This window comes from Triticum aestivum, chromosome 5A (assembly GCF_018294505.1).
Source record: "Triticum aestivum cultivar Chinese Spring chromosome 5A, IWGSC CS RefSeq v2.1, whole genome shotgun sequence".
Lineage (NCBI taxonomy): Eukaryota > Viridiplantae > Streptophyta > Magnoliopsida > Poales > Poaceae > Triticum > Triticum aestivum.
In genome coordinates, this window is record NC_057806.1 from 327,584,188 (window position 1) to 327,608,320 (window position 24,133).

The 24,133-nt window shown below is 46.8% G+C and overlaps 2 protein-coding genes across 4 annotated transcripts; both read left to right on the forward strand.

The window, feature by feature from the left end:
- Window positions 1-456: 456 nt before the first annotated feature.
- LOC123103186 (regulatory-associated protein of TOR 1) lies at window positions 457-11,712 on the forward strand. Of its 3 annotated transcripts, none has more exons than XM_044524691.1 (23): window positions 457-1,099; window positions 2,833-2,935; window positions 3,581-3,663; window positions 3,748-3,906; window positions 4,000-4,116; window positions 4,260-4,417; window positions 4,572-4,726; window positions 4,802-4,946; window positions 5,027-5,105; window positions 5,212-5,313; window positions 5,613-5,696; window positions 5,802-5,912; window positions 6,007-6,360; window positions 6,438-6,618; window positions 6,736-7,344; window positions 7,445-7,768; window positions 7,884-8,007; window positions 8,106-8,230; window positions 8,309-8,448; window positions 8,542-8,643; window positions 10,152-10,237; window positions 10,383-10,467; window positions 10,586-11,712. In XM_044524691.1, exons 1-23 carry the CDS (start codon window positions 770-772, stop codon window positions 10,925-10,927), a joined length of 4,098 nt encoding a protein of 1,365 aa, XP_044380626.1. In that variant the 5' UTR covers window positions 457-769; the 3' UTR covers window positions 10,928-11,712. The 3 variants fall into 3 exon arrangements, with proteins under 3 accessions (XP_044380626.1, XP_044380627.1, XP_044380624.1); XM_044524692.1 differs by having other exon boundaries at window positions 7,887-8,007; XM_044524689.1 differs by having other exon boundaries at window positions 8,106-8,448.
- Window positions 11,713-11,949: 237 nt separating this feature from the next.
- LOC123103187 (pentatricopeptide repeat-containing protein At2g38420, mitochondrial-like) lies at window positions 11,950-13,415 on the forward strand. The gene has a single exon (XM_044524693.1). It carries the CDS (start codon window positions 12,224-12,226, stop codon window positions 13,256-13,258), a length of 1,035 nt encoding a protein of 344 aa, XP_044380628.1. The 5' UTR covers window positions 11,950-12,223; the 3' UTR covers window positions 13,259-13,415.
- The last annotated feature ends 10,718 nt before the right edge of the window (window positions 13,416-24,133 follow it).

A 24,133-nucleotide genomic window follows, 5' to 3' on the forward strand; every position in this document is an offset into this window, starting at 1 on the left:
GCGAACCAACATGTTCCACGAGGCCATGTCGAATGCAATGTACATCCGGAGTGATCAAACTCATATTTCTCATTTTAGCCAAGATGCCATTTTGGATGTTATGTGTGGTAGTCGTCGATCAACGTGAAAATGACTATTGCATTACCAGTTTTGCACACATTTTTTTACCATATTATTTTCTCACACATTCATCCTAACTACAAACTACACATAGGTAAGATAAACCTCACATGCAACCGCAAAAAAAAAGACAAACATCATCACACTAGAACTACTTGGAGCAGCAAAGAGACTTCAAACTACAGTAGCTATGCTGGTAAACACACGGCCACGAGCCTGCGCATCTCAGCTCAAATATTCTTTCAGGCAAAGGAGAAAACAAACCGAAGGGAAAAAGAGAGGAGAATCCAGTTTCCAGTTTTTATACTATTTTCCCCGTCTCTCTCTCCTCGCCCTGTTTCTCTCTCTCCCTCTTCCTCCCCACCCTCTCCGCCGCATCCCCGTCTCCCCCGACCCTCACCCCCACCCCGCTGCTCCCGTCCAAACCCTAACCCTAAACCCCACCCTGCGCCTCCATCCAATCCCTGCCTGGCGTCCACCCGTCCCCGGCGGCACGGATTCGGATTCGCCGCGCCGGACCGATTCGATCGATGTAGGCAGCGAGCATCGCTGCCCACTCCGTACACACGACTCGCGCCCCCGCCTCGAGATGGCTGCCGCGGGGTGACGAGGAGGAGGGGAGAGTAGTAGAGGGAGCGCCCAAGCGTAGATGGCATTGGGAGATCTCATGGCGTCCAGGCTCGTGCACTCGTCCTCATCGTCGTCCTCGTCCTCGCTGCCCACCCCCTCCTTGGCGGCGGTGAACCACCAGACGGACCGCGTGGATGGTGAGCTCCCTGTCGCCAACGGGCCGGAGCTTCGGAGGGAGGACGCCGGCGAGGAGGATGAGGAGGGGAGGGCCGTGGCGCTCGTGCCGTGCCTGCCGCAGGTGGTTGTGCTGTGCGAGCAGCGGCACGAGGGGTTCAATGAGGCTGCGGTGGCGGCGGCGGCCGGGCCATCGACGAGCGGGCTCGTCTCCAAGTGGCGCCCCAAGGACAGGGTAATGGATGTAGCTCATGCAGCGCTCTTCCTCCTCTTGTTGATCATTTCTTTCTTAGATTTGTCAGGGTTGGCCCTCAGATATTCAGTCAGGTGATGCTCATGGGCTTATGATTAACGGCACGTGTAGTTCATTGAGCTAAACCAGGGTAAATTTGGGGCAGCTGCTGGTTTGCTTAAGTGGCTACGTGCAAATTTAGTATAATTTACCATTTTCAATTTAGGGGTTATGATTGGATCACTACACTTTTAAGGTGTGATGGATGATGTGACCAAACTTTTGAGTTTTGGCCGTTTAAGTAAGTTATATGATCCATATAACTTACTATCCAGATTTGCCTAGTTATTATTGTTCGCTGCGAGCTGATGCCATTCTTTCTCCCAAATGCTTGGAGGAGTCGATTTCATTTTATGCTGCCGTCGCCTTGTCGGTGGTTGCTTTATTAATTATAATGATAAAACGGAACCATTTATAGCTCGCTATGTTAATGTATCCATGCTTATTCGCTGCTCAGGAGTTCACCGGAATTAAATGTAGCATGACGACCACTAGCGTGTAATATGTAATTAATGGCTCGGCTAAAAAATCAAATAAGCAAGTGTCAAGTATCGGTATTGTTATGGCCTTTCTTAACAGAGCATGTCATTCTCTTAGGATGATCATTTTTGCCTTTAACTGCATGTATACAGTTTTCTGGTGATTGATATAAGATTGTATATAAGAATAATGGTTCAAACTATGCTAGACCCAAATATTCTTCATGGTTATCTAGTACTCTTGATTACATTCAGATAGGATGGCCGCACTCTTATCCAAGTGACTATTTGTTAGTGGCTGATTGGTGTCATGTGGAAAATTGGACACTTAGTGCCAGCATTTTGCCTGTGGTGAAACTAAGTAGTGAGTTGAGCGCCGATCAAAATCTGGATCATTGTAGTGAGTTGTCAAGGCAAACTTGCCTACCCAATGTACAAGTGTCACTGACGGTCTAAGAAATTCTATTGTTAAGAATTTGGCATGTGGTTTATGAAATATCACATTGGCAGTGCCATCGACTTTGAGGTTGAGGTATACGGTTGTTTCTACTCATGACAATATGAGAAGGATGGTTTTGACTATAAAGACGAGGTTGCCTTACTTGAAAACAACTTAGCATTACGGCACTTGAAATTTCCTCTCGGATAATTTGAGTTGTGATTGACTGTTTGCTTTTGGGAATCAAAGTTTTACTATGTATGTTAGTGGAGATGTTCACATTCCTATTTAAAAAAAACATGTATAAGCTCTTAGTAGTTCATGTATATTAAGCTACCTTTCCCCTTCTTACAAATTAACTCTAGCAGGTTTGCAGATTATAGTGATTTGTCTGGACTAGAATATTGTGTTAAACTTTTGTAACCATGTGTGTGCCATGATTGTTTGCGAAAAAGAGATATGCTAAATTTATTGTGATCTCAGCAAGGGGATATCGCATATTTAGTATGTAAATTATGCCACAGCTTTGGTTTGTTTATTTTCAGTAGAACTAGCTGATGTTACCAATAAATCGCTTAATTACTATTCCAGTTTGTTGTTAGTTTGGTCAGAGTATTGATCTTTGTTGGTCATACCATTTTGACCTCTTCCCTTGGTTGTGTTTCTACTCTTTTGTTTTGTAACCATTGGATGGTGTTACTTTCATAAACTGTTTACATTTCGTATGTGCTATATACTAACAGTGGTCTTTGTTGCAGATGAAGACTGGATGTGTTGCACTTGTATTATGTTTAAACATTAGTGTTGATCCGCCGGATGTAATTAAAATTTCCCCTTGTGCAAGAATGGAGTGTTGGATAGGTAAACATTCGGTTATGTGTATATGCTTATCTAGTTTTCTAATGAGCTGAGAGGGACTTTTTTGCCTGCTGTTGGTAATTCAGTTTCATGTTTGTGGTATGCAGCTTCATTATCACTTTTTTTTTCTCTGTACGCGCTAGTTAGAATAAATTCAATCTTTATTTTATAATAATTACTATTTTCACTTAACTGAAAGCACTTTTTTTTCACGGTTGCATTTCTGAATGCCAGACTTGGCTGTGTTGGTAGCTGGAGGAGATTGCAAATTTGCAGCAAAGAAACAGTCTTGCATCTATTTAGAAATAGATGGTGTTCTTTTAATAGATGAATTCAAGTTTTATAGGTTACATAATAATATCATATTCGTGTTTTGGTTGCAGAGCAACTAATGATTTCTAGGCTACATTTGAAGATATTGTGTTCTTTAGGTCGTGAATGATATGAACTTGATTGTATTTCTAGCTCAGTGGGTGATATGAACTTGATTTATTAATAGTAGCGATAATTATTTGTTGAGACGTGAAATGTACCAGATTTAAACAAGCATGATGGCTATCTTTGTAAATAGCATAGTAGTACAATAATCTTATTGCACTTCAGTTGCCTTGAGATCTGCTCACAGCCTTTCCGTTGTTTCATTTTCAGATCCATTTTCTATGCCACCCCCCAAAGCCCTTGAAAATATTGGAAAAACATTACACTCACAGTATGAGCGATGGCAGCCTAAGGTGGCCCACTTTATTTATTTACATAAGCGTTTTCTGATAAGCTGATATCACTGCTTACATCTTCATTCCTAATGATGCCTGCAGGCTCGTTACAAGCTTCAGCTGGATCCAACAGTCGAAGAAGTCAAGAAGCTTTGTAATACTTGCCGCAAATATGCCAGATCAGAGAGGGTTCTTTTTCATTACAATGGTCATGGTGTACCAAAGCCTACGGCTAATGGAGAGATTTGGATGTTTAACAAGGTGAGTGTTGTTAAGTCAAAACGTGTATTGCATATGTTGATTCATTATTTATCCATATGTCTTTATTGAAGCGTCCTTTGTACTCTGGTGCAGAGTTATACACAGTATATCCCTCTTCCTATTACTGATCTCGATTCATGGCTGAAAACACCATCGATTTATGTTTTTGACTGCTCAGCAGCTGGAATGATTGTGAAAGCTTTTCTAGAGGTATACACTATAGTCCAGTCTAATGTTTTTTGTATGTTCATGCAATCTGCAAGTCATAGGTACATAATTTATGTTTTTTTCTTTCTATTTGTACGATTCTTGGATGGTTTCATATTCATTATGGCTCCTTATGTTGACTTCAGCGCCTAGACTGGAGTTCAAGCTCTTCTGCGTCTTCAGTGAAGGATTGCATTCTCCTTGCTGCCTGTGAGGCACATCAAACTCTTCCTCAGAGTGCAGAATATCCCGCTGACGTGTTTACAGCTTGCCTGACCACTCCCATAAAAATGGCATTGCACTGGTTCTCTCTCTCTCTCTCTCTCTCTCTCTCTCTCTCTTACACAGTTATCAATCCAGTGTAGTTTGTCTTGCTGTATACTGGTCTTTGTATAGTCCCCCTTCTGATTTCAGCTGACATTTGTCCTGATCTGTGAACTTGTCTACAAACCATGCAGGTTTTGCAAACGATCATTACTCAGTGGTTCTCTGGATCACTCTCTTATTGACCAAATTCCTGGAAGACAAAATGACCGTAAAACACTTCTGGGGGAGTTGAACTGGATTTTCACTGCTATTACAGATACTATTGCATGGAATGTTCTTCCTCATGGTACAGAAGGTCATTTGAGTTAAAAAATAATATCAGTGGGGCATTGCTTTTATAACACAAATTTCACATGTGCAGAATTATTCCAAAGGCTTTTCAGGCAGGATCTTTTGGTCGCCAGTCTCTTTCGCAACTTCTTACTTGCTGAGAGAATCATGCGGTCTGCAAACTGCTCACCAATTACGTACCCACTATTGCCACCCACACATCAACATCATATGTGGTAATTGACTAGATTAGTCATTCTGTTTCCATATATATTATGCGCCTTTTCTGCATTTACCGTAATTTGCTGAATGTTAGGGATGCATGGGACATGGCTGCGGAGATCTGCCTTTCCAAGCTTCCTCATTTGATTGCTGATCCTAATGCAGAGTTTCAGGTCTTGCTACCTATTTTATCGTTGAATAATTTAGCACTAAAAACTTAAACCATTGGAGTATTCTCACTTCAGTACCATAACTTTGCTTGTCTCCTTACTCAAACAGCCGAGCCCATTTTTCACGGAACAATTGACAGCATTCGAAGTGTGGCTTGATCATGGTTCTGAGGATAAGAAACCCCCTGAACAGTTACCCATTGTTCTTCAGGTAAGACAATTTCTCGGACCAATTATTCTTGAGCCTACTAATGCTATTGTTATCTGAGATGGTAACAAACTCTCCAAATAGTCTAGTGGCAAGAGACAGTGTTTGGATGATCCAGTCACCTTTTCTTGTCTACTTGTACCATATTGGTTCTATTTATATTGTTGTATATGCCATCTTAATTAGTTCATGACCTCATGTAACCAGCGTTATTTTGGGAGTGTGCTACACCTCTAGACAATTGTCAACTATATTTCTTTTCTTGTTTTTCTTTGCTCTTGATATGATCATGTTTTATGTAGGTCCTGCTTAGCCAATCACACAGATTTAGAGCACTTGTTCTGCTTGGAAGATTTCTTGATATGGGTCCATGGGCAGTTGATTTGGTATGGACTTGGCATATTCTGCAGGCCTTCATTTGTTTTTTGACATTGTGCTGGCTATTTATTCCTTATCGAGTATATTCAAACTCTGGCACTTCATTGTTTTAGGCCTTATCTGTTGGTATCTTCCCTTACGTGCTCAAACTGCTCCAAACAAGTGCGATGGAGTTGCGTCAAATTCTTGTGTTCATATGGACAAAAATTCTCTCTCTTGATAAGGTATGCACTCTACTTAAAAATCTTCAGCAGCTGTTCCTATTCTCTTGAAGATTCTGTTGTTTAACTCAGTTGCTCTTTTTGTTTCAAATGACAGTCATGCCAGGTTGATTTGGTGAAAGATGGAGGGCATGCATATTTTATCAGGTTTCTTGATAGTTTGGATGCTTACCCGGAGCAGCGTGCAATGGCTGCTTTCGTTTTAGCAGTTATTGTGGATGGGCATAGGAGGGGTCAAGAGGCTTGCATGAGTGCAGGTCTTATAGATGTTTGCCTGAGACATCTGCAACCTGAGAATCCTCATGATGCACAGACAGAGCCTTTGCTTTTGCAATGGCTTTGTTTATGCCTTGGCAAACTCTGGGAAGATTTCCCTGAGGCTCAGTTACTTGGTCTACAATCAAATGCACCCGAAATTGTTACATGTTTATTGTCTGAGCCTCAACCTGAGGTATGGTTAGACTTGGTGTGTCAGTTCTTCATCATCGCAGGTTCGCAACGTGAGCATTAAATATTTGGTCTTTGCAGGTCAGAGCCTCTGCTGTTTTTGCACTTGGAAATCTGTTGGACATTGGATCTCCATCAGTGAATGGAGGTGATGACGACTCTGATGATGATGAAAAGGCGAGAGCTGAAATAAATGTTGTTCGAAGCCTTCTGCAAGTCACTTCAGATGGTAGCCCTCTTGTTAGAGCCGAGGTTTCTGTAGGTAAGTCTACCTGAAAATACATTGTACTTCCTAGATAGTCCTTTTAGTAATGTCTTGGACATAGTAGACTCCTTTTAGCTATGAACAATCATTTTGAGTTAAGCTGATATCTTCCAGCTCTTACTCGCTTTGCGCTGGGCCACAACAAACATCTCAAATCTGTTGCTGCGGAGTACTGGAGACCTCAAACCAATTCACTGCTGAAGTCACTACCATCATTGGCTAATATTAATAACCCAAGCAATGTTTACAGTCCCAGTAACTTTTTGCAAGGCAGCAGTGGCCTTTCTTCTCATATTGGTCCTGTGTTAAGGGTTGGTAGTGATACCAGTGCCACAGGTCGTGATGGAAGAATTTCTACAAGCAGCCCGATTGCGACAAATAGCATTATGCATGGGTCTCCCCAGTCAGATGATTCTTCTCAGCACTCTGATTCAGGCATATTGCTGAGAGATAATGCAAGTAACGGTGGTCTCAGCTACACCAGGTCAAGGCCTATTATTGACAGTGGAATTTATTCCCTATTTATTTCGACGATGTGCTCTATTGCTAAAGATCCTTACCCTAGAATTGCAAATATTGGCCGGAGAGCACTGTCCCTTGTAGGGGTTGAGCAAGTGGTCATGAGAAATACTAGATTTGGCAGTGGGGGTGCAGGAGAGTCATCTGCTCCTTCATCAAACATAGGAATGGCACGTTCTTCTTCCTGGTTTGACATGAATTCTGGTAAGTTATAACCTTTTTCCTTGCAATGTGCTTGTAGTACCTCTCAGTTTTTTCCCAATGGGGTTAACTATTTCACTGATCGTTTTCAATGCTTTTGCAGGAATCTCAATGGCATTTAGGACCCCTCCTGTTAGTCCACCTCAGCATGATTACCTTACAGGGTTGCGCCGCGTGTGTTCTATGGAGTTCAGACCACATCTCTTGAACTCACCTGATGGCTTAGCTGATCCGCTCTTAAGCTCTGCTGCAGGCCCCAGTACCAGTGAGCTTAATATACTTCCCCAATCAACAATTTACAACTGGAGTTGTGGCCACTTCTCTAGGCCTCTTCTAACCGGGTCTGATGATAATGGGGAAGTAAGTGCTAGAAGAGAAGAGAGGGAACGAACTGCACTGGATTGCATCGCTAAGTGCCAGCGTTCCTGTACGTGGATTGACCGCTTGCTCTACATTCAATCTGCTTTTTATTAGTTATGTTAGTTATTTGGCTCTCATTTGTGATGGTTCCCCTTTTCTCTTTTTGTCGTCGGCGGGAATAGCAGCATGCAAAATGACTAGCCAAATTGCTAGCTGGGATACAAAGTTTGAGTTGGGTACAAAATCAGCATTGCTGTTACCTTTTTCTCCAATCGTCGTTGCAGCTGATGAAAACGAGCAAATAAGGTAAAATATATATTGTTAGAACCTCAAAATTGATAATTCATGTGTCCTAAATAATGACTTCAGGTGTCTAAAGTTTTATTTTTTTATATTCATGCCAGAGTGTGGAATTATGACGATGCTCTACCAGTGAATACTTTCGAGAACCACAAGTTGTCTGACAGAGGACTATCCAAACTTTTACTTATCAATGAGCTTGATGAAAGCTTGCTTTTAGTTGGCTCAAGTATGCCTTCCCTCTTTATGGCTTTCTCTTGTATCTGTACATATGTATTCCTTGTGACATCTTTTTTTCATACTGTAGGTGATGGAAATGTCCGTATATGGAGAAACTATACTCAAAAGGGAGGACAGAAACTTGTAACTGCTTTCTCATCAGTTCAGGGCCATCGAGCTGCAGGCCGCAGCGTTGTGATTGACTGGCAACAGCAATCTGGTTATCTGGTGATATTCTGATTTCTCTTTCCAAGTTCTGGTAACTTTGTACTCATTTAAGACCGTCCTAATACTGGAACTACTCCTTTTGTTGTACAACAGTATGCATCTGGTGACATGTCTTCCATCCTTGTATGGGATCTTGACAAGGAGCAACTTCTCAACACCATTCCATCATCTGCTGATAGTGGCATTTCAGCTCTGGTGAGTTCTGGTTACCATGTATAATTTGAGTATTCAGAATAGTCGTACGACAAATTGTTTAGTCTGTTTTGGACTCTAGGGATTTCATGTGCTATGGCTCTATTATTTTCTGTTCTGCTGTTCCAGCTTTATACTCATGGACTTCCCCCTTCACGCTAATCAGAAATTACCAATTTTGTCCACTGCTAACTCTAGGTTTTATGAGACCTAAATTTCATATTCACTAGTTAGACGGTGTCAAAATTAGATCATGCCGCAGATTGATGCACAAAGAAAAATGAGATCATAAATAGTTCAGTGTTCCTTCTGTAGGAACAACTTCGTTTTCTTAGGTCTAGCAATGCATGCAGTGTCTAAATTTTTTGGCTAAAGGGTTTGCTCAAAATTTATTCCCTACTTTTACTTGACCAAAAGTAGTGTTTCAGTTGATTTTGTCAGTTTGTCTTGTTTTTTGCACTTTCTATGATGTGACGAACTAAGAAGCACGGGTACGGGTACACGGACACGGCGATACACATACGGGCACATGGGATATGACATTTTCCAAAAACAGCCATTCGGGGATACAGCAAGTATATAAAAAAAATAAAAAAATGTCATGTAAGATACAGAGTTAAAAATAAGAATGATACATCAAATGGCAAATGTTAGTATTAGTCTATTAGAGAGTAGAGACCAGGGTTCCCTTCACTCACCCATGGACAATTGGCTACCGGCGGTGGCGCTCCCAAACGCCATGCTCCCTGACCCATGGACAATTGGCTACCGGCGGTGGCGCTCCTAAACGCCATGCTCCCTGACCCATGGACAATTGGCTACCGGTGGTGGCGCTCCCAAACGCCATGCTCCCTGACAGCAAGCAACGATCACAACAGCAGCACCAGCATTCAAGTGAGCGGCAGCTCAACAGCAAAGCAGCAGCAACTCAACGTCAAGAAATCGAGCAAAGACATGAGGAGGTCGAGGAGAGGCTGCTTGGTTTCCCGCTCGAGCGTGTTTGTTGTCGGAGGCCGAGTTCAGGCCCGGCGGTGGCAGCAGGCGGCGGCGGAGTCCGGCAGTAGTGTCGAGTCCAGGCGGCGGTGGCGCGATCGCTGGAGCGTGGAGCAGCGTTCCTTTTGTGGCGCTGTATTGGGCCAAGGCTGTTATTGGGCTTCCCGTGTCCCTAATGTATTCCATATATGTCCCAGCCATGTCTTTCCTTTTTTTTCCTTTTTTCTAATTCGGAAATCAAGGGATACTGGGGGATACGCGAATCCCGGCGTATCTAGCCGTATTACCGTGTCCCGCCGAACTAGGACGGCAATTTGGCTGTTTTGGCCTTGTCCATGCTTTGTAGGTGAGGAATACAGTTAGCAAAATAAAATTTTGGTGACTTGCTTCTTAAGAATATATGTATTTTTGTTTCATTGGGTTGTAAGTGCTATTTGAGCTATTGCATCAAGATGTATTGATCAGGTTTAACATATTCTGTTTTTGTCCATGACCATTGCTTGCTGTTTCTCTTTCAGTCTGCATCTCAGGTTAGATCTGGTCAATTTGCTGCCGGTTTTATTGACGCATCCGTAAGGATATTTGATGTTCGTACCCCTGACAGGTAAGTAAATCTTTATTTCTCTATCCTTTACCCTGGATAATATTTGAGATATTATCCATATGTTAAAGTATGGGATTCAGTTTTTATTACCTTTTATCCTCATTCATGTTTCTTCCTTTGGATGTTTTTTCCTTCAATGATGCAGGCTAGTTTATATGGCAAGACCACATGCCCCAAGAACTGAAAAGGTCGTCGGTATAGGATTTCAGCCTGGATTTGATCCATACAAGGTATTCCTACCACTTTTTCTTTTGGTGTTGCCGTGTTCTTCATTCTGTTATATTGCTATAGGTTTTGAAAAATGGTTTGCTGGAGCTTTACAAAGCTATGTAATATTTGCGTTCACAGATTGTAAGCGCATCTCAAGCTGGAGACATTCAGTTTCTTGATGTTAGAAGGGCTGCTGAACCCTACCTCACTATTGAAGCTCACAGGGGTTCATTAACAGCATTGGCTGTTCACCGGCATGCCCCAGTCATTGCAAGTGGCTCAGCTAAGCAAATGATTAAAGTGTTCAGTCTTGAAGGAGAACAGCTAACGATCATTCGGTACCAGCCATCTTTTATGGGCCAAAGGATAGGAAGTGTAAACTGCCTTTCGTTCCATCCGTACAAATCTCTCCTGGCTGCTGGAGCTGGTGATAATGCTCTGGTCTCTATCTATGCTGAGGACAATTATCAAGTAAGATGAGGTTTACATCCTGTGGCATGCAATGACGACACAATCAGTAGGCCATGATTGGCCGACTGCTGGATCCGCAGCAGGTTCAGCTACAAGATACAAGATGATACAAAGCCTGGTCAGTGACATGGTGGTGATTGCAGTGCTGTGGCTTTTTGGTCCATATTGCTTGTGTTGGGCATCTACATCTCTGGTCGGCGTGTGCAATTTGTAAGATACAAATCAAGATTCATTAGCCTCCCTTGCAGAAGGTTGTGAAAGTGAAAGGCAGTTGTGGTCCAGTCAGTGAATTCGGAGGCTTCCCCAATAATCATACCTAGGTTAACTGAAATGTAAATAGCCGTCCCCATTTGGATTGTTGTCCTGTCAGTCAGTTTTCTTCCTTTCCCAAAGTGTAAAAAGGTTTGCCGATGCTTCATATCATAAGTCGGGGTCTGGCGGGGTCTGCCCGGGCAAGTGGTTGTTTATATGGGCCAGGAAGGGAGAATGCATGCACATGTCTCCTCACAGATGTTCTTCAATAGATAGATGCTCCTTTCCAGCTAATATAGCATTAGAGGTGAGTTGTTACTATGGCTTGCTTTAACCAGTGTTGTCCAGGTCATTCTTTCTAAGCATTGGACTATCATCATCCAGTGTTGTCGTCATAGCAGGGCTTCATTGTCCATTTGTACATATGAACTGCATTTGTACAGTAGTTAATTCTCTTAACATAAGTTGTAATGCATGTTTCTCCTTGGGTGTATCTGGCATATTCTGAATATTTAAGTGAAAAAGAAGCTTGTCTCTGTGTACACATTGTTGTTTCTTTTGCCTAGAATCATGGGCTGTGGTTTCTGAATATTCTGTGTGGAATTCTGTATGGTTTATTTTGATGGTTAAGAGATGATGCAGCATGAGGTTGAACGCCAACTGGAGGCATCACAAACAAACGGAGGTGTTGTTGCATTGAAGCAACTGGCAAGAGATTTCGGGACGCGATGAAATGAAATTTTACTTGCATTTCATAGCATGCGAGGAGACAATGGGTGTCCCTTTTTAAGGCATCCTGTATTTCACCATTGAATGCTGGCTGGCAAGTCAAGACTAAAAAGTTGTGTTTTGTGCTTAAGCCATTTGGTATTCATACCAAATCTAATTGACCGATCACAGCCACACACGCAGAGAGGAGCGGCAATGGCGGAGCTTCGATCCTTGTTCGACGACGGTACTCCGCTGATGCGTGTAAAGAATAGATGCGTTGCAAATACAGTGCAGCAGTAGGCCAGCAGCGAGTATCTGACATCGGCACCAGCCGGCGGCGAGATGAGCTGCTCCCCGGTGCCAGAACCTGACCACCACCGCCTGCTGGCCACCCTCGCGCGCCACGGCCGCCTCGCCGCCGCCGCCACGCTCTTCTCCACGGCCGTCCGCACCACACGCGCGCTCAACACCATACTCGCCGCCCTCTGCTCCTCCCCGTCGCTGCTCCGCGTTGCCCCCTCCGTGCTCCTCCTCGCCGCCCCCACCGCCTCCCCCGACGCGGCCACCTTCCGCGTCCTCACCTCCGCGCTCTGCCGCGCAAGCCGCCCCTCCGCCGCCGCCGGCCTCCTGCGCTGCATGCCCTCCCTCCATCTCGACCCGGACTCGCCGCTGTGCCGCGCCGTGCTCTCCTCCCTGTGCCGCTGCGCCCCGGCCCGGGACGCGGCGGCGTTCCTGGACGACATGCGCCGGTGGGGCGTCCCGCCCAGCGGGCTCGACCACCGCGCCGTCCTCCGCGCCCTCCTGCGGGAGGGGATGGTGGCGGAGGCATACGAGGTCGTCAGAGAGAAGATGGGCTCCGATGGCGTGGCCCCCGGGGTGGCCGACTTCGAGCTGATGCTGCGCGCGTTCAGCGAGCGCGGGCAGTTCGACGCCGTCGACGAGGCGTTCGACGAAATGCTCCTCCGAGGGCTCGTGCCGGGCGTGGCCGTCTACAACGTGTACGTCGCCGCGCTGTGCAAGAAAGGGGACCTGGCCGGCGCGCGCCGGATGGTGGAGTGCATGGAGCGCGCCGGCTGCCCGCCGGACGTCAGGACGTTCGGCGTCGTGGTCGCTGGGTGCGTGTCCGCCGGGGACGCCGGCGCTGCCAGGGACGTGGCATGGGAGGCGGTGCGGCGAGGCCTGCGGTGGGACACGCCGTCGATGGTGGAGCTGGTCGGCCTGCTCCGGGCGGGCGGGCACGTCGCGGACGCGCACGGGCTGCTGCTGGACGTGTTCCTGCACGGCGGGTGCACGGGAGTGGACGCCTCGACGCTCGGGCAGCTGATATGTGCCAGCGAAGGCGCCTGCAGCGTGATCACAGATCACCCGAAAGACTAGAAAGTGCATCACATTTTGAGGTCCATGCCTCGTTTAATCTGTTCCGAATGTTTCAGCTGCAGGTCAATCTGCCAATGCATTCTAGTGCTTGATGAATGTCCACTGGATATTTAGATGTACGCATTTCACATAAATTTTTAAGAGTTTAATTTTTTTTGAGGGAAAGAGTTTAATTGCTTTGTGCACAAACTTGAAATGCATGCTGCGCCTAGGTGTGAAACTCCCAAAGTGGTACGATGGGGTTGCAAACTTGGAACCCGTGAGACGAAAAGGTCACATGCCAATCACAGCTCGCCGTTGGCAGCCACGTCGGTCCTGTTTGCCGATCTGACGACGTAGTTAACACCCGTTGTCAAAGAATTGCAACCGAATACTAGCTATACCATTACCAAACTACGACATGGAGGATTTCCTAGCATGGGAATGTCAAAGAATTTTCAGTTCTCTGTCAAATCGGCACACTATGTGGAATGGGATCACAAGTTAGGGAATAATCTTCGTTGGTCAAATGGCCAAGGTGCACCGCGAGTGTGTGGAAGAAAGTTTGGGAACTAGGCTGCCCGGCAAAAATCAGAATTTTCACTTGGAAAGCGTTGCATGCTACCTTAGCATGTGGTGTCAATTTGGCCCAGAGACATATCAAGCTGTCACCGCAATGCCCCTGTTGCAAGGAAGGGGCTGACACTACGGCTCATGTGTTGTTTCAATGCCCTGCCGCAAGGAACGTTTGGAAAGAGCTTGCTTTGGAGAAACTAATTCAAAAGGCTTGTGCGGGAGAAAGTATATTTGGATTCCTATTGTAGATGCCGCAACATGAAATGATGGACCAGAAACAAGAAAAGATGCATAAAATGATTGCAATGACCTGCTGGTACCTATGGTGGGAAAGGAGAAAGCTACGCCATGAAGAAAAGGTTCAAACTGCTAACCAGATTGCTACTTCTGTTAGAGTTCCTTACAGCTAACTACACTGCTGCGGCCGCCCCTAAAACTAAGAGGAAAACAGGAGGATGGGAACTCCCGCCTAGAGGACATGTGAAATTGAATGTGGATGCCTCCTTTGACGGTGATCTGCTTGTAGGGACGGCAGGTGCAATCATCAGAGATGACAAAGGTAATTTTATCGACGCGGGTAATTGGAAACTTGATTTCTGTTATGATGTTCTTTCAGCCGAAGCAACTGCATTGCGATATGGTTTATCTTTAGCACAAACTGTAGGCTGTAATAAGGTCATCATTAAATCTGATAATTTGGAAGTGGTGAATACAATAAATGAGGGAGGAAGATCGGCAGGACCAGCAACAACAATCTTCGACGACTGTTATCACATGGTATGTGATTTTCTTTATACTTCCTTTGTGCACTGCCCCAAAGAGGCAAATATGGTTGCCCATGAATTGGCAAATTTGGCAAAGGGGCCTTTATGTAGTAGTTTCTTCGATAAGACTCCTAGTGAACTTATCCCGCTTTTACTCAGCGATGTAACTCTTGTAACACCGTAATGAAGTGAGATGATTTGTTTCAAAAAAAAAAGACTTAGAGCATCTCCAGCCGCGCCCCCCGACTAGTTTTAGCGCCGACGCCGAAAAAACGGTCCAGTCGCGTCCCCAGGAGCTCATTTTTCACCGGTTAGGCCCGAAACTGGCACCAACAGACCCAGACCGAACCCGGTGCGCTGTGGGGCATCCGGGGGCGCCGGGGCAATCATTTTTGGCGCGAAAAACGGCGGGCCCGTCGAGTCAGTGACCCAGCACCTTGTCGTCCTCATCGCCTCGGTTTCCCGCGGGGAATCAATGCCAAGGCTACCGCCGGTCAGCCTTACATTGATTCCTCACGGGCGGCGCAGTGCGGCGACGCGCCCCCTCCCGCCACACGTACACACGTTGCCGTCCCCCGGCCGCTATAAAAGCCGCCCCTCTCTCGCCGCCGCCCCCTCTCTTTCCCTCCCCCCCCCGTATAGTCACTGCGTGCACGCACAGCAGATGGGTGAACGGTTCCCCGACGATGCGGCGGCGGCCAACAGCTTCGGCCGCCACTCGCTGCACGAGTGGGAAGCCCACCTCCTCCACGAGGCGAACTACCCGACGACCCCGAACATGCGTGCGTCGGGCGGTGGAGGCTCAGCGCCGGGGGCGTCCCCGTCCCCCTTTCCCCGACGTCGAACACCCCGCCTACTTCCACGCCGAGATCGAGCGTGTGCGGGCCTCCCTCCCGGAGTATGACGCCGGCAACCATGAGGCGTGGGCGGCGTACTTCAAACGCCGGCAGGTGGAACGGCTCGCCTCCATCAACAACGCGCCGGTGGCGCGGGGGCGCAACAACATCGACGACCGTCGCTTGTGGTGGGGCGCCCCCGGCCGCATGCTCCATGCCGTCCTTGAGTACCTCGAGGGCAGCAACGATTCGCCGCTCGAGTACCCGGCTGCCCCCCCTGCCGGTGTGGCGGCGCGTGGCTACCGATGAGAATGTTGGGCGGGTCCTCCTCTTCCTCCCGATCCTCCTCCTACTCCTTCGGGTCGCCGGCGCTCGTCAGTGTCAAGGCCGAGTCCATGGAAACGCCGCTCGGCCGGCGCACCCGTAGCGTTGGCATCGTCATCAATGAGGGCGGCCGTGCTTCCCCCGCCTCGTCAAGCTGAAGACGGAGCCGGGGCTCGCCGCCGTTAAGAGCGAGCCCGATGACGCGCTCGTCGACGAGGCCGCCATGAAGTGGGCGCGGGAGGATTGGGCCCGGCTAGAGATGGAGCGCCAGCGCCGTGCTCTGGAGGAGATCACCGTGCGCCGCCATGGACACGAGGAGGGAGACGTGATCGTGCTCGAGGACAACGACGAGGACGACGCACCGCCGCCACCCAAACCTGTCCGCCAGGACGACCCCGGGCAGGGGTCCAACAGGGATGGCCGTGTGAGGAAGGAGAAGGGGGAGGAGGACGACGACTACGCCGCGTTCAGCCAGTTCTTCGGCCTGTAGGGGCGGCCCTTTGTTTTTTATAGTAGATTTTATGTTTTCTATATGTAAAAAATTGTGGAGCGCCTAATATATGTCGTGTTTGCCGAATCTATGTCGTGTTTGCCAAACTTTGGCCGAATATTTTTTTTTGAAAAATATTTACAAAAAGGGCGACCTAGGGGCGGTGACTGGGAACCCGATCGCCCCCATGGTGAAAATATCGCCGGTGAGGGAGGGGCGGGGGACGGCTGGAGATGCTCTTAGTCATTTGGTGCCGATCTGACGACGTAGTTAAAACCCATTGCAATTAGAGGATTTACTGTCCCTATATTGAATCAATTTGGTTGGTGCTTTAGATGTCATACACGATTTCATAGAAGCATTGGAGCGGGCATGCGATGTATCTGCACGATGCCCCCATAAGCTCCCTGTGAAAAGAAGCTGGCTTTTGAGTCATTTGATACCGAGAGGAATTTTTTGGATGTGTATGCCATGTTAGTTTTTTTAACTTACTAGATGACCGTTACACCAATTGGCCTATAGATCAAACTGCAACCATAAAGTTAAGCAAACTATGTGAAACAAAAAATGAAAGTCAAATGAACTATTTAAAGAGACGAACTAAGAGCATCTCCAACCGCGTCCCCAACAGGCCCCCTAAGGCTCAGTCGCACCCCAGAAGCTCAGTTTTCGCCGGTTAGGGCCGAATTTGACGCCGGCGGACTCAGGTCGAACCCGGCGCGCTGAGGGTCGCTCGGGGGCGCCGGGGGAAACAGTTTTGGCGCGAAAGCCGGGCTGGCCCGCCGAGTCAGCGAGTAGGCGTTCGTCATCCTCATCGCCTCGATTTCCGGCGGGGAATCAATGCAAGGCTGCCGTCGAAACACCATACTTCTCCCCGTCTACCTCTCTTCCTGTCTGCAGCCACCGCCGATGGCCCATAGGTTCCCCGCCGATGGAGCCGCGACCAACGGCTTTGGCTCTCGCCACCTTCACGAGTGGGAGGCGTACCTCCTCCACGTGGCGAACTACCCGGCACCGCCTGACATGCGCGTGTCGAGCTCATGGAGGCTGAGCGCTGGAGGCGTCCCTGCCCCCACCGCCGCCGACTGACGCCGACCGTCGCGACGCCGGGATCGTGCGCGTTCGGGCGTCCCTGCCGGAGGAGGTGCGGGGCCTACCAGAGTACGCCGCCGGCAACGACGCTTGGTGGACGGCGTACTTCCGGCGCCACCACGAGGAGCAACTCGCCTCCACCAACAACGCGTCGGTGAGGGGCCGTTACAACAACGAGGGGCGGCGCCTGTGGTGGGGCGTCCCCAGGCGTATGCTCCATGCTGTCCTGGAGCACCTTGAGGGCTGCAACGAGCTGCCGCTCGAGTACCCAGCGGCCCCGGCCCCTGTCCCCCGCCGGAGCGGCAACTCTTCTTGGCCGCCGAGGCGCATGGCGAGCGGCTTCTCCTTCTCCCCCTCCTCCGGGTCACCGGCGCTCGCCCCAGTCGCCCCGGTCAAGGTCGAGCCCGTGGGAGACGCCACTTGGGCGGCACACCCGCGGTGGCCCTCTCCTCCCCCCTCCCGCCTCGTCAAGCCGAAGCCCGAGTCGGGGCTCGTCGCCGTCAAGAAGGAACATAACGATATGGCCGCTGACGAGGAGGCCGCCCTCAAATGGGCGCGGGACAACTACGTCCAGCTGGAGCTGGAGCGCCAGCGCCACGCCTCACCCTCGAGGAGATCACCGCTCGGCGCCGCGGCCGCGATGAGGGTGGCGTCATAGTCCTCGAGGACAGCGACGATGAGGCACCGCCGCCCACCAACCCCGTCCGCTAAGGCGACCTAGGGAAGGGCTGTAGCAAGGACGGCGGCGACGAGAACACGAGCTTCTACAAGTTCTTCGACATGTAGGAGGCTCGGAACGGCGGCGGCGGCGGGCGGCGGCGTAGTTTAGGTTTTAAGTTAGGTCAAGTTATCTCTTCTAAATTGTGTACAAATATGAATGAATTTCATCCAAATTATTTAAATTTTAGCCGATTTTTTTTCAAAAAGGGCGCCTGGGGCCAACTTGGGGCGATGAGTGGGAACCCGACCCCCCGGTGAAAATAAACGTCGACTCGCCCCCAGGAGGCACTATTTTCATCCCTGGGGGCGCCGAACGAGTGGAGATGCTCTAACGAACTGCAACTCAGAAATTAAGTGAGATATTTGAAATATAAAATAGAAATTAAGTGAACTATTTGAAGAGATCAACCGCAGCCATTATTGTCAATGCATCTCTGTTATTACGCCCAGTGTAATGGATGAGGATCAGATGACCCGTTGAAGTAAGTAAGTGTCTTTCTTACCTTTGTGTCTTCAAGTATAATTGCATTCATGTTTTCATTGACACTTTTATTTTAGCATAGCTACTATTAGAGCTGGTCTTGGAATAGACCTCGCAGGTAAAAAAGGCACATCGATAGCTCTATATTCAAGATGGGATTGCCCGAGTCGGCATGTTCTTTTTTGCACGTCGCGGTATCGGTCTCTATTCAAACTCCCAAGCACGCGCTCTTTTGAGCAGCTATGACCTGGCCACATGTCCTTTTTGGTCCGGGTAGTGGACTAACCGCCCTTAGTAGCTAGAGAATGTTTTGCTCCGGGTGGTCGACACCGTCATCGTGTATTCAAAGTTGGAGTACCAATACGGGCCCTCATGCCGCCACTATTTTTAGCGTTATAATGAGCTGGCTAGGCAACCTAGAAGAGCCATCATAACCCGAAGCCCGACCACCAGACCAACTATAGCCCAAAACTTAAGCAAACTATTTGAAACTACATGCCACCGGGCTTTGCCAGTTGGTCTGGTCACCTCAATCCAGGGTACTTTCATACTTCTTAGTCCATTTGGTATAAGGCTGCTCCTTTAGTAGCAATTGAACATGTGTAATAGCCATAATGTTGATCATTCAACCATTATTATGACTCATAATAATCGCAAGTTGGGGAGTATTTTGCTGGCATTGCTCGCAGCTACCGAATCATATGATCAACAAAACCTCAACATCAACCATGAGTTCTGACCGGCTATACAAACCTAGTGGTCGACTACATCAACGCGATAGCCGCAACGGCGTTCAATGGCCGCGTCAAAATTATAGGACCGACCAGGCACATCTGAATGTGTGATCCACACGACCCCTAATATGTTTTTGTGTAAACAAGATACTCAAAGCTTCAAATAGTGCTACGGTACTTGATTGAATCAATAGGCCAGACCCCGCTCTTCTTTCTCAACTTGAGCCTCGACTCCATAGACGTTAACCCCACAATGACCATATAGATCAAGGCCTCTCGGACTGTGGTTGATAAGTGTGTTCCTCGCTTCCGCGGGAACTGGTCGTCTGGCATCTATGAGGTACTTTGTCGGGTAAGCTAGCCGGTTGATCCTAGTGAGGCTTCTGTGTGGATGTTGGGCACATTGTTTGCGTTCACGTACTCAGGATACACGTTTTTGTCTGGGTGCCCTATTTGTGTTGGCATGCACGGGGCACACTCGTACATCCGAACATGGTCGACGCCGCCCCTTGCTATCGTTATCGTAAGCCCGCAAATAGAGGAAGGGACACCGACACATCTGGTAACACCCAGAACGAAAGAAAAAATTACATGGATGCCAAGGATTCAGAAGCGAATGGATCGGTCAATCCTAGAAATTCAACATTTTTTGTTATTAATTCATTTTTATATGGCAGCAACTTGTTGCAAATTGAAGTCGAGCACCTTTAGAAGCCCTTTTCCCCGACCTGAATCCCCCTTGTTGTTGTTTAAACTATTAATCCATGAAATCTTTGGTGCAGAGAAACTTAAGCCCGATGGACGATAGCACCCTTGCATTCAGAAGAAAGAACACGACAAAGTTAGTATTTGCCCAGGTGGCTTTGTAGTTTTCCAATGTCACCGTATTCAACAACAAATATGATGAGAACTAAGAAAATTCAGGTGCTCACGACGCCATGAATATGTCATACTTTTCTTACCCAGTCCTATGGCCTAAAAAATAGTAAGATTGAAAACACGGAAGGCCTAGAAAAGATTATGCTGAAATAGCAGTTGGACAGCTAATTCTAGTACACTATACATGATATTTCAATGTGCGTGAAATAATCACCTTTACATACATGGAAAGCATCTGTAGGATCGAAAGTAGGTCTAGAGGAGGGGGGGTGGTTAGACTAGTTGACCAAATAAAAATCTAGCTTTTTCCCAATTTTAAGTCTTGGAAAATTTTAGCAACTTAGCACAAGTCAAGCAATCAACCTACACATGCAATTCTAAGAGTGTAGCAGCGGAATGTAAAACATTGCATATGAAGGTAAAGGGAAGGGTTTGGAGAAGGCAAACGCAATGTAGACACGAAGATTTTTGGCGTGGTTCCGATAGATGGTGCTATCGTACATCCATGTTGATGGAGACTTCAACCCATGAAGGGTAACGGTTGCGCGAGTCCACGGAGGGCTCAACCATGAAGGGTCCACAAAGAAGCAACCTTGTCTATCCCACCATGGCCATCGCCCACGAACGAATTGCCTCACTCGGGTAGATCTTCACGAAGTAGGCGATTTCCTTGCCCTTACAAATTCCTTGGTTCAACTCCACAATCTTGTCGGAGGCTCCCAAGTGACACCTAACCAATCTAGGAGACACCACTCTCCAAAAGGTAATAGATGGTGTGATGATGATGAACTTCTTGCTCTTGTGCTTCAAATGATAGTCTCCCCAGCACTCAACTCTCTCTCATAGATTTGGCTATGGTGGAAAGATGATTTGAGTGGAAAGCAACTTGGGGAAGGCTAGAGATCAAAATTCTTGTGGTTGGATTGGAATATCTTGGTCTCAACACATGACTATGTGGTTCTCTCTCAGAACATGAATAGTGGAAGTGTAGGCATGTTCTGATGGCTCTCTCTTGAATGGAGTATATATAGCCTCCACACAAAATCCAATCGTTACACACATTTGACCCAACTCGGTCAGACCGAATAGAAGAACTCGATGAGACCGATTTAGTTCAAAATGTGAACGTTAGGAATCTCGGTGGGACTGACATGATCAACTCGGTGGGACCTATGTGCTAGGATTAGGGCAAAACCTCATCTCGGTGAGACCGATTGCATGAACTCAGTGAGATCGATTTCAGCAATGAGCAAATAGAGAGTTGGTCAAGCAAACTCGGTGGGATCGATTGCACATTTCGGTGAGACCGAAATAATTAAAACAGGTAACAGAGAGTTTGCAAGGCCATCTCGGTGAGACCGAGATCTGGATCGGTGAGACCGAATTGACTAGGGTTTCTGGCAGTGGTAGGTCAAATGAACTCGGTGATGCCGGATAGAACAAATCGGCGGGGCCAAGTTTGACTTTAGGTTTTGGACGAATGCGGAAATGAGAAAGTGACTGAGGGTTTTGGAGCAATATCACTAAGCACTTTGAGCAAGTAGACCATTAAGCAACACCTTATCCCCTTTTAATAATAATGGCTTTCCTATGGACTCAATGTGATCTTGGATCACTAAAATGAAAATGAAGAGTCTTGAGCTTTTGCCAATCGTTGACCTTAGCATTTTGAGGGGTCCACGTCTCTACTCGATGCCATGCCAATCATTAAACTTTCTGAAATATTTAACTTGAATGGATATTAGTTCAATGAGCTATATGTTGTTATGAATTACCTAAACCACCCGGGGATTAGTTGCACTTTCAATCTCCCCTTTTTGGTAATTGATGACAATATATAGATCAAAGCTTCGACAAATGATAATATGAATGAAATACATCATCGCTTTGAGAAGTATGTGATAAGAAAGAGCTCCCCCTAAATTTGTGCATTATTTAAAATTTGCTTTTGAATGCAAATGCACAATCGATTAGGATCATGGGTCAATCTTACATGTCACATACATCTTGATGGAGCGCTCAAAATGATAAGATATAAAGAAAATGCACTCATCGCCAAGGATAAACATGATTGATCATACACAAGTATCATAGATAGCATCATGCAAGCACACATTAAAGTATAGTTTGATCAAACACATGATCACAAGAGTATCTCACAAACAAGCACAAATATTGTAGCATAGGAATCAATGAGCAAACAATCAAAGAAAGTGATCAAAGTAGCAAGAGAGGCAATAAAAGGGCAAAACGCGCGCTCTCTCTCTCAGTCTAATGATCTATACACTTTATCCCCTTTGGCAACAAGTTACCAAAAAGCTTGAAAATGCATAGTGCTATGCGACACTCTAGGCATGATCTCAGGGAGCTCCTGAAGGGGTCTTCTGGCTGGTTGCTCCAGTGTGCGTAGATGGCGTGGAGAGGACAACATCTGCAAATGCTTCTGAGGATGTCTGAGGAGCTAGAGGAGTTGAAACATGAGGAACAATAGTGGTAGTTGTTGCCGGTGCTGAAAGTGTAGTCCTGGTGTCCTTGACAACTGGCACAACTACAGACCTTTGTGCCCTTGGCACTCTCTGAAAAGTGTTTGTGGTAGGCTTGCCACTCATGTCCTCAAGTTCTTCCTGGATCTTCTCCACAGTAGTCTGGATCTCTGTGACCTTCACATCTAGATCATGGAATTTAGTCTCAATGATCCTCTCAAGACTCTCCTGATTCTGAGTCAGGGTGGCCAAGCCCATCTCAATCCTCACAGTAGCCTCAAGCAGATAACTGAGTTGATCTTGCTTGGTCTTGAGCATCACTTGTGAAGCATCTAGCGCAGTAACTGCCTTTGCTGCTTTTGCAGCCTTTGCTCTCTCTCTCTCTCTCTCTCTCTCTCTCTCTCTCTCTCTCTCTTCTCCTGGGCTTCAGCACATGTTAGATGAGAAGCATCCATGACAATCTCATTATCCTCAAATTCTGGTCTCAGGGGAAGATGCTCTTTATCAAGAAGATATGTCTCTGTTCCCATCTTGGAGTCGATCAACATCTGTATATGAGGGGCATATCCACATGATCTCTTCTGATCAGCTGCAGTTCTCTTCACTGTCTCAACAATCAAAGTCATCACTGTGGACTTCTGTGGCACATCAAACATATGGAGCAAGTTTATGGAGTGACCATGGATCATTCTATGATCTCCTGACTTGGGCAACAGAGTGTGCCTCAGAATGGTGTTGATGGTGGTCAAACCTGACAACAAATGGTATATGAACCCAAGCTTGTGAGTCTCCAAGGCATCATCAGGAATGGTCTTGTACATATTTGCCATGGAGTTGTGATCCTTCCTTGGCTTGGCATATACATCTGTGTCATTCTCATCTTCCTTGAGGGCATTGATCAACTTGGCCCATTCAGAAATAGTGGATTGATATCTGGTTCTATAACATCCCAAATTTTCAATTTGGAATGTTATACATAGGTCATTCAGGCATATCATATTTTATTGCATTTTTGTTCTGCAATCCCCGAAATCCTAAGCAACTCAAGGACCCTCGGAGAGAGTTGGGGATTTCCCGGTTTTCATATTTCATTTTTATCAAATAATGGAACGAGGATTTTTGATTTTAATAATTTTTCTCTCCGAAAAATATTTCATATTAAAAAATATATGAGAGGAGATAATATGACTTCTCCAAAATAATGGAAATATTGGAGGAAAAATATTAAAATCATTTTCTTGATTTTATTTGATTTTTATTTGGATTTTATTTGCATTAGAAAAATTGCACGTTTTCAAAAATTGCATTTTAGGGTCAAGAAAATGTTCATCTCGTCCTAAATATTTTATTTAGGCGGTGAAAATTTGTTTTGGCATTTTTAGATTTTTATTTTATTTTCTAGGATTTTATTTCTATCGGCGAAATTGTTTTAAAAAAAGAGGTTCCGCCGGCTGGGCCGAAACCCAGCCAGGCCGCCGACCCAACCGCCCGCGCCGCTGCCTCCCCCTCTTTATATA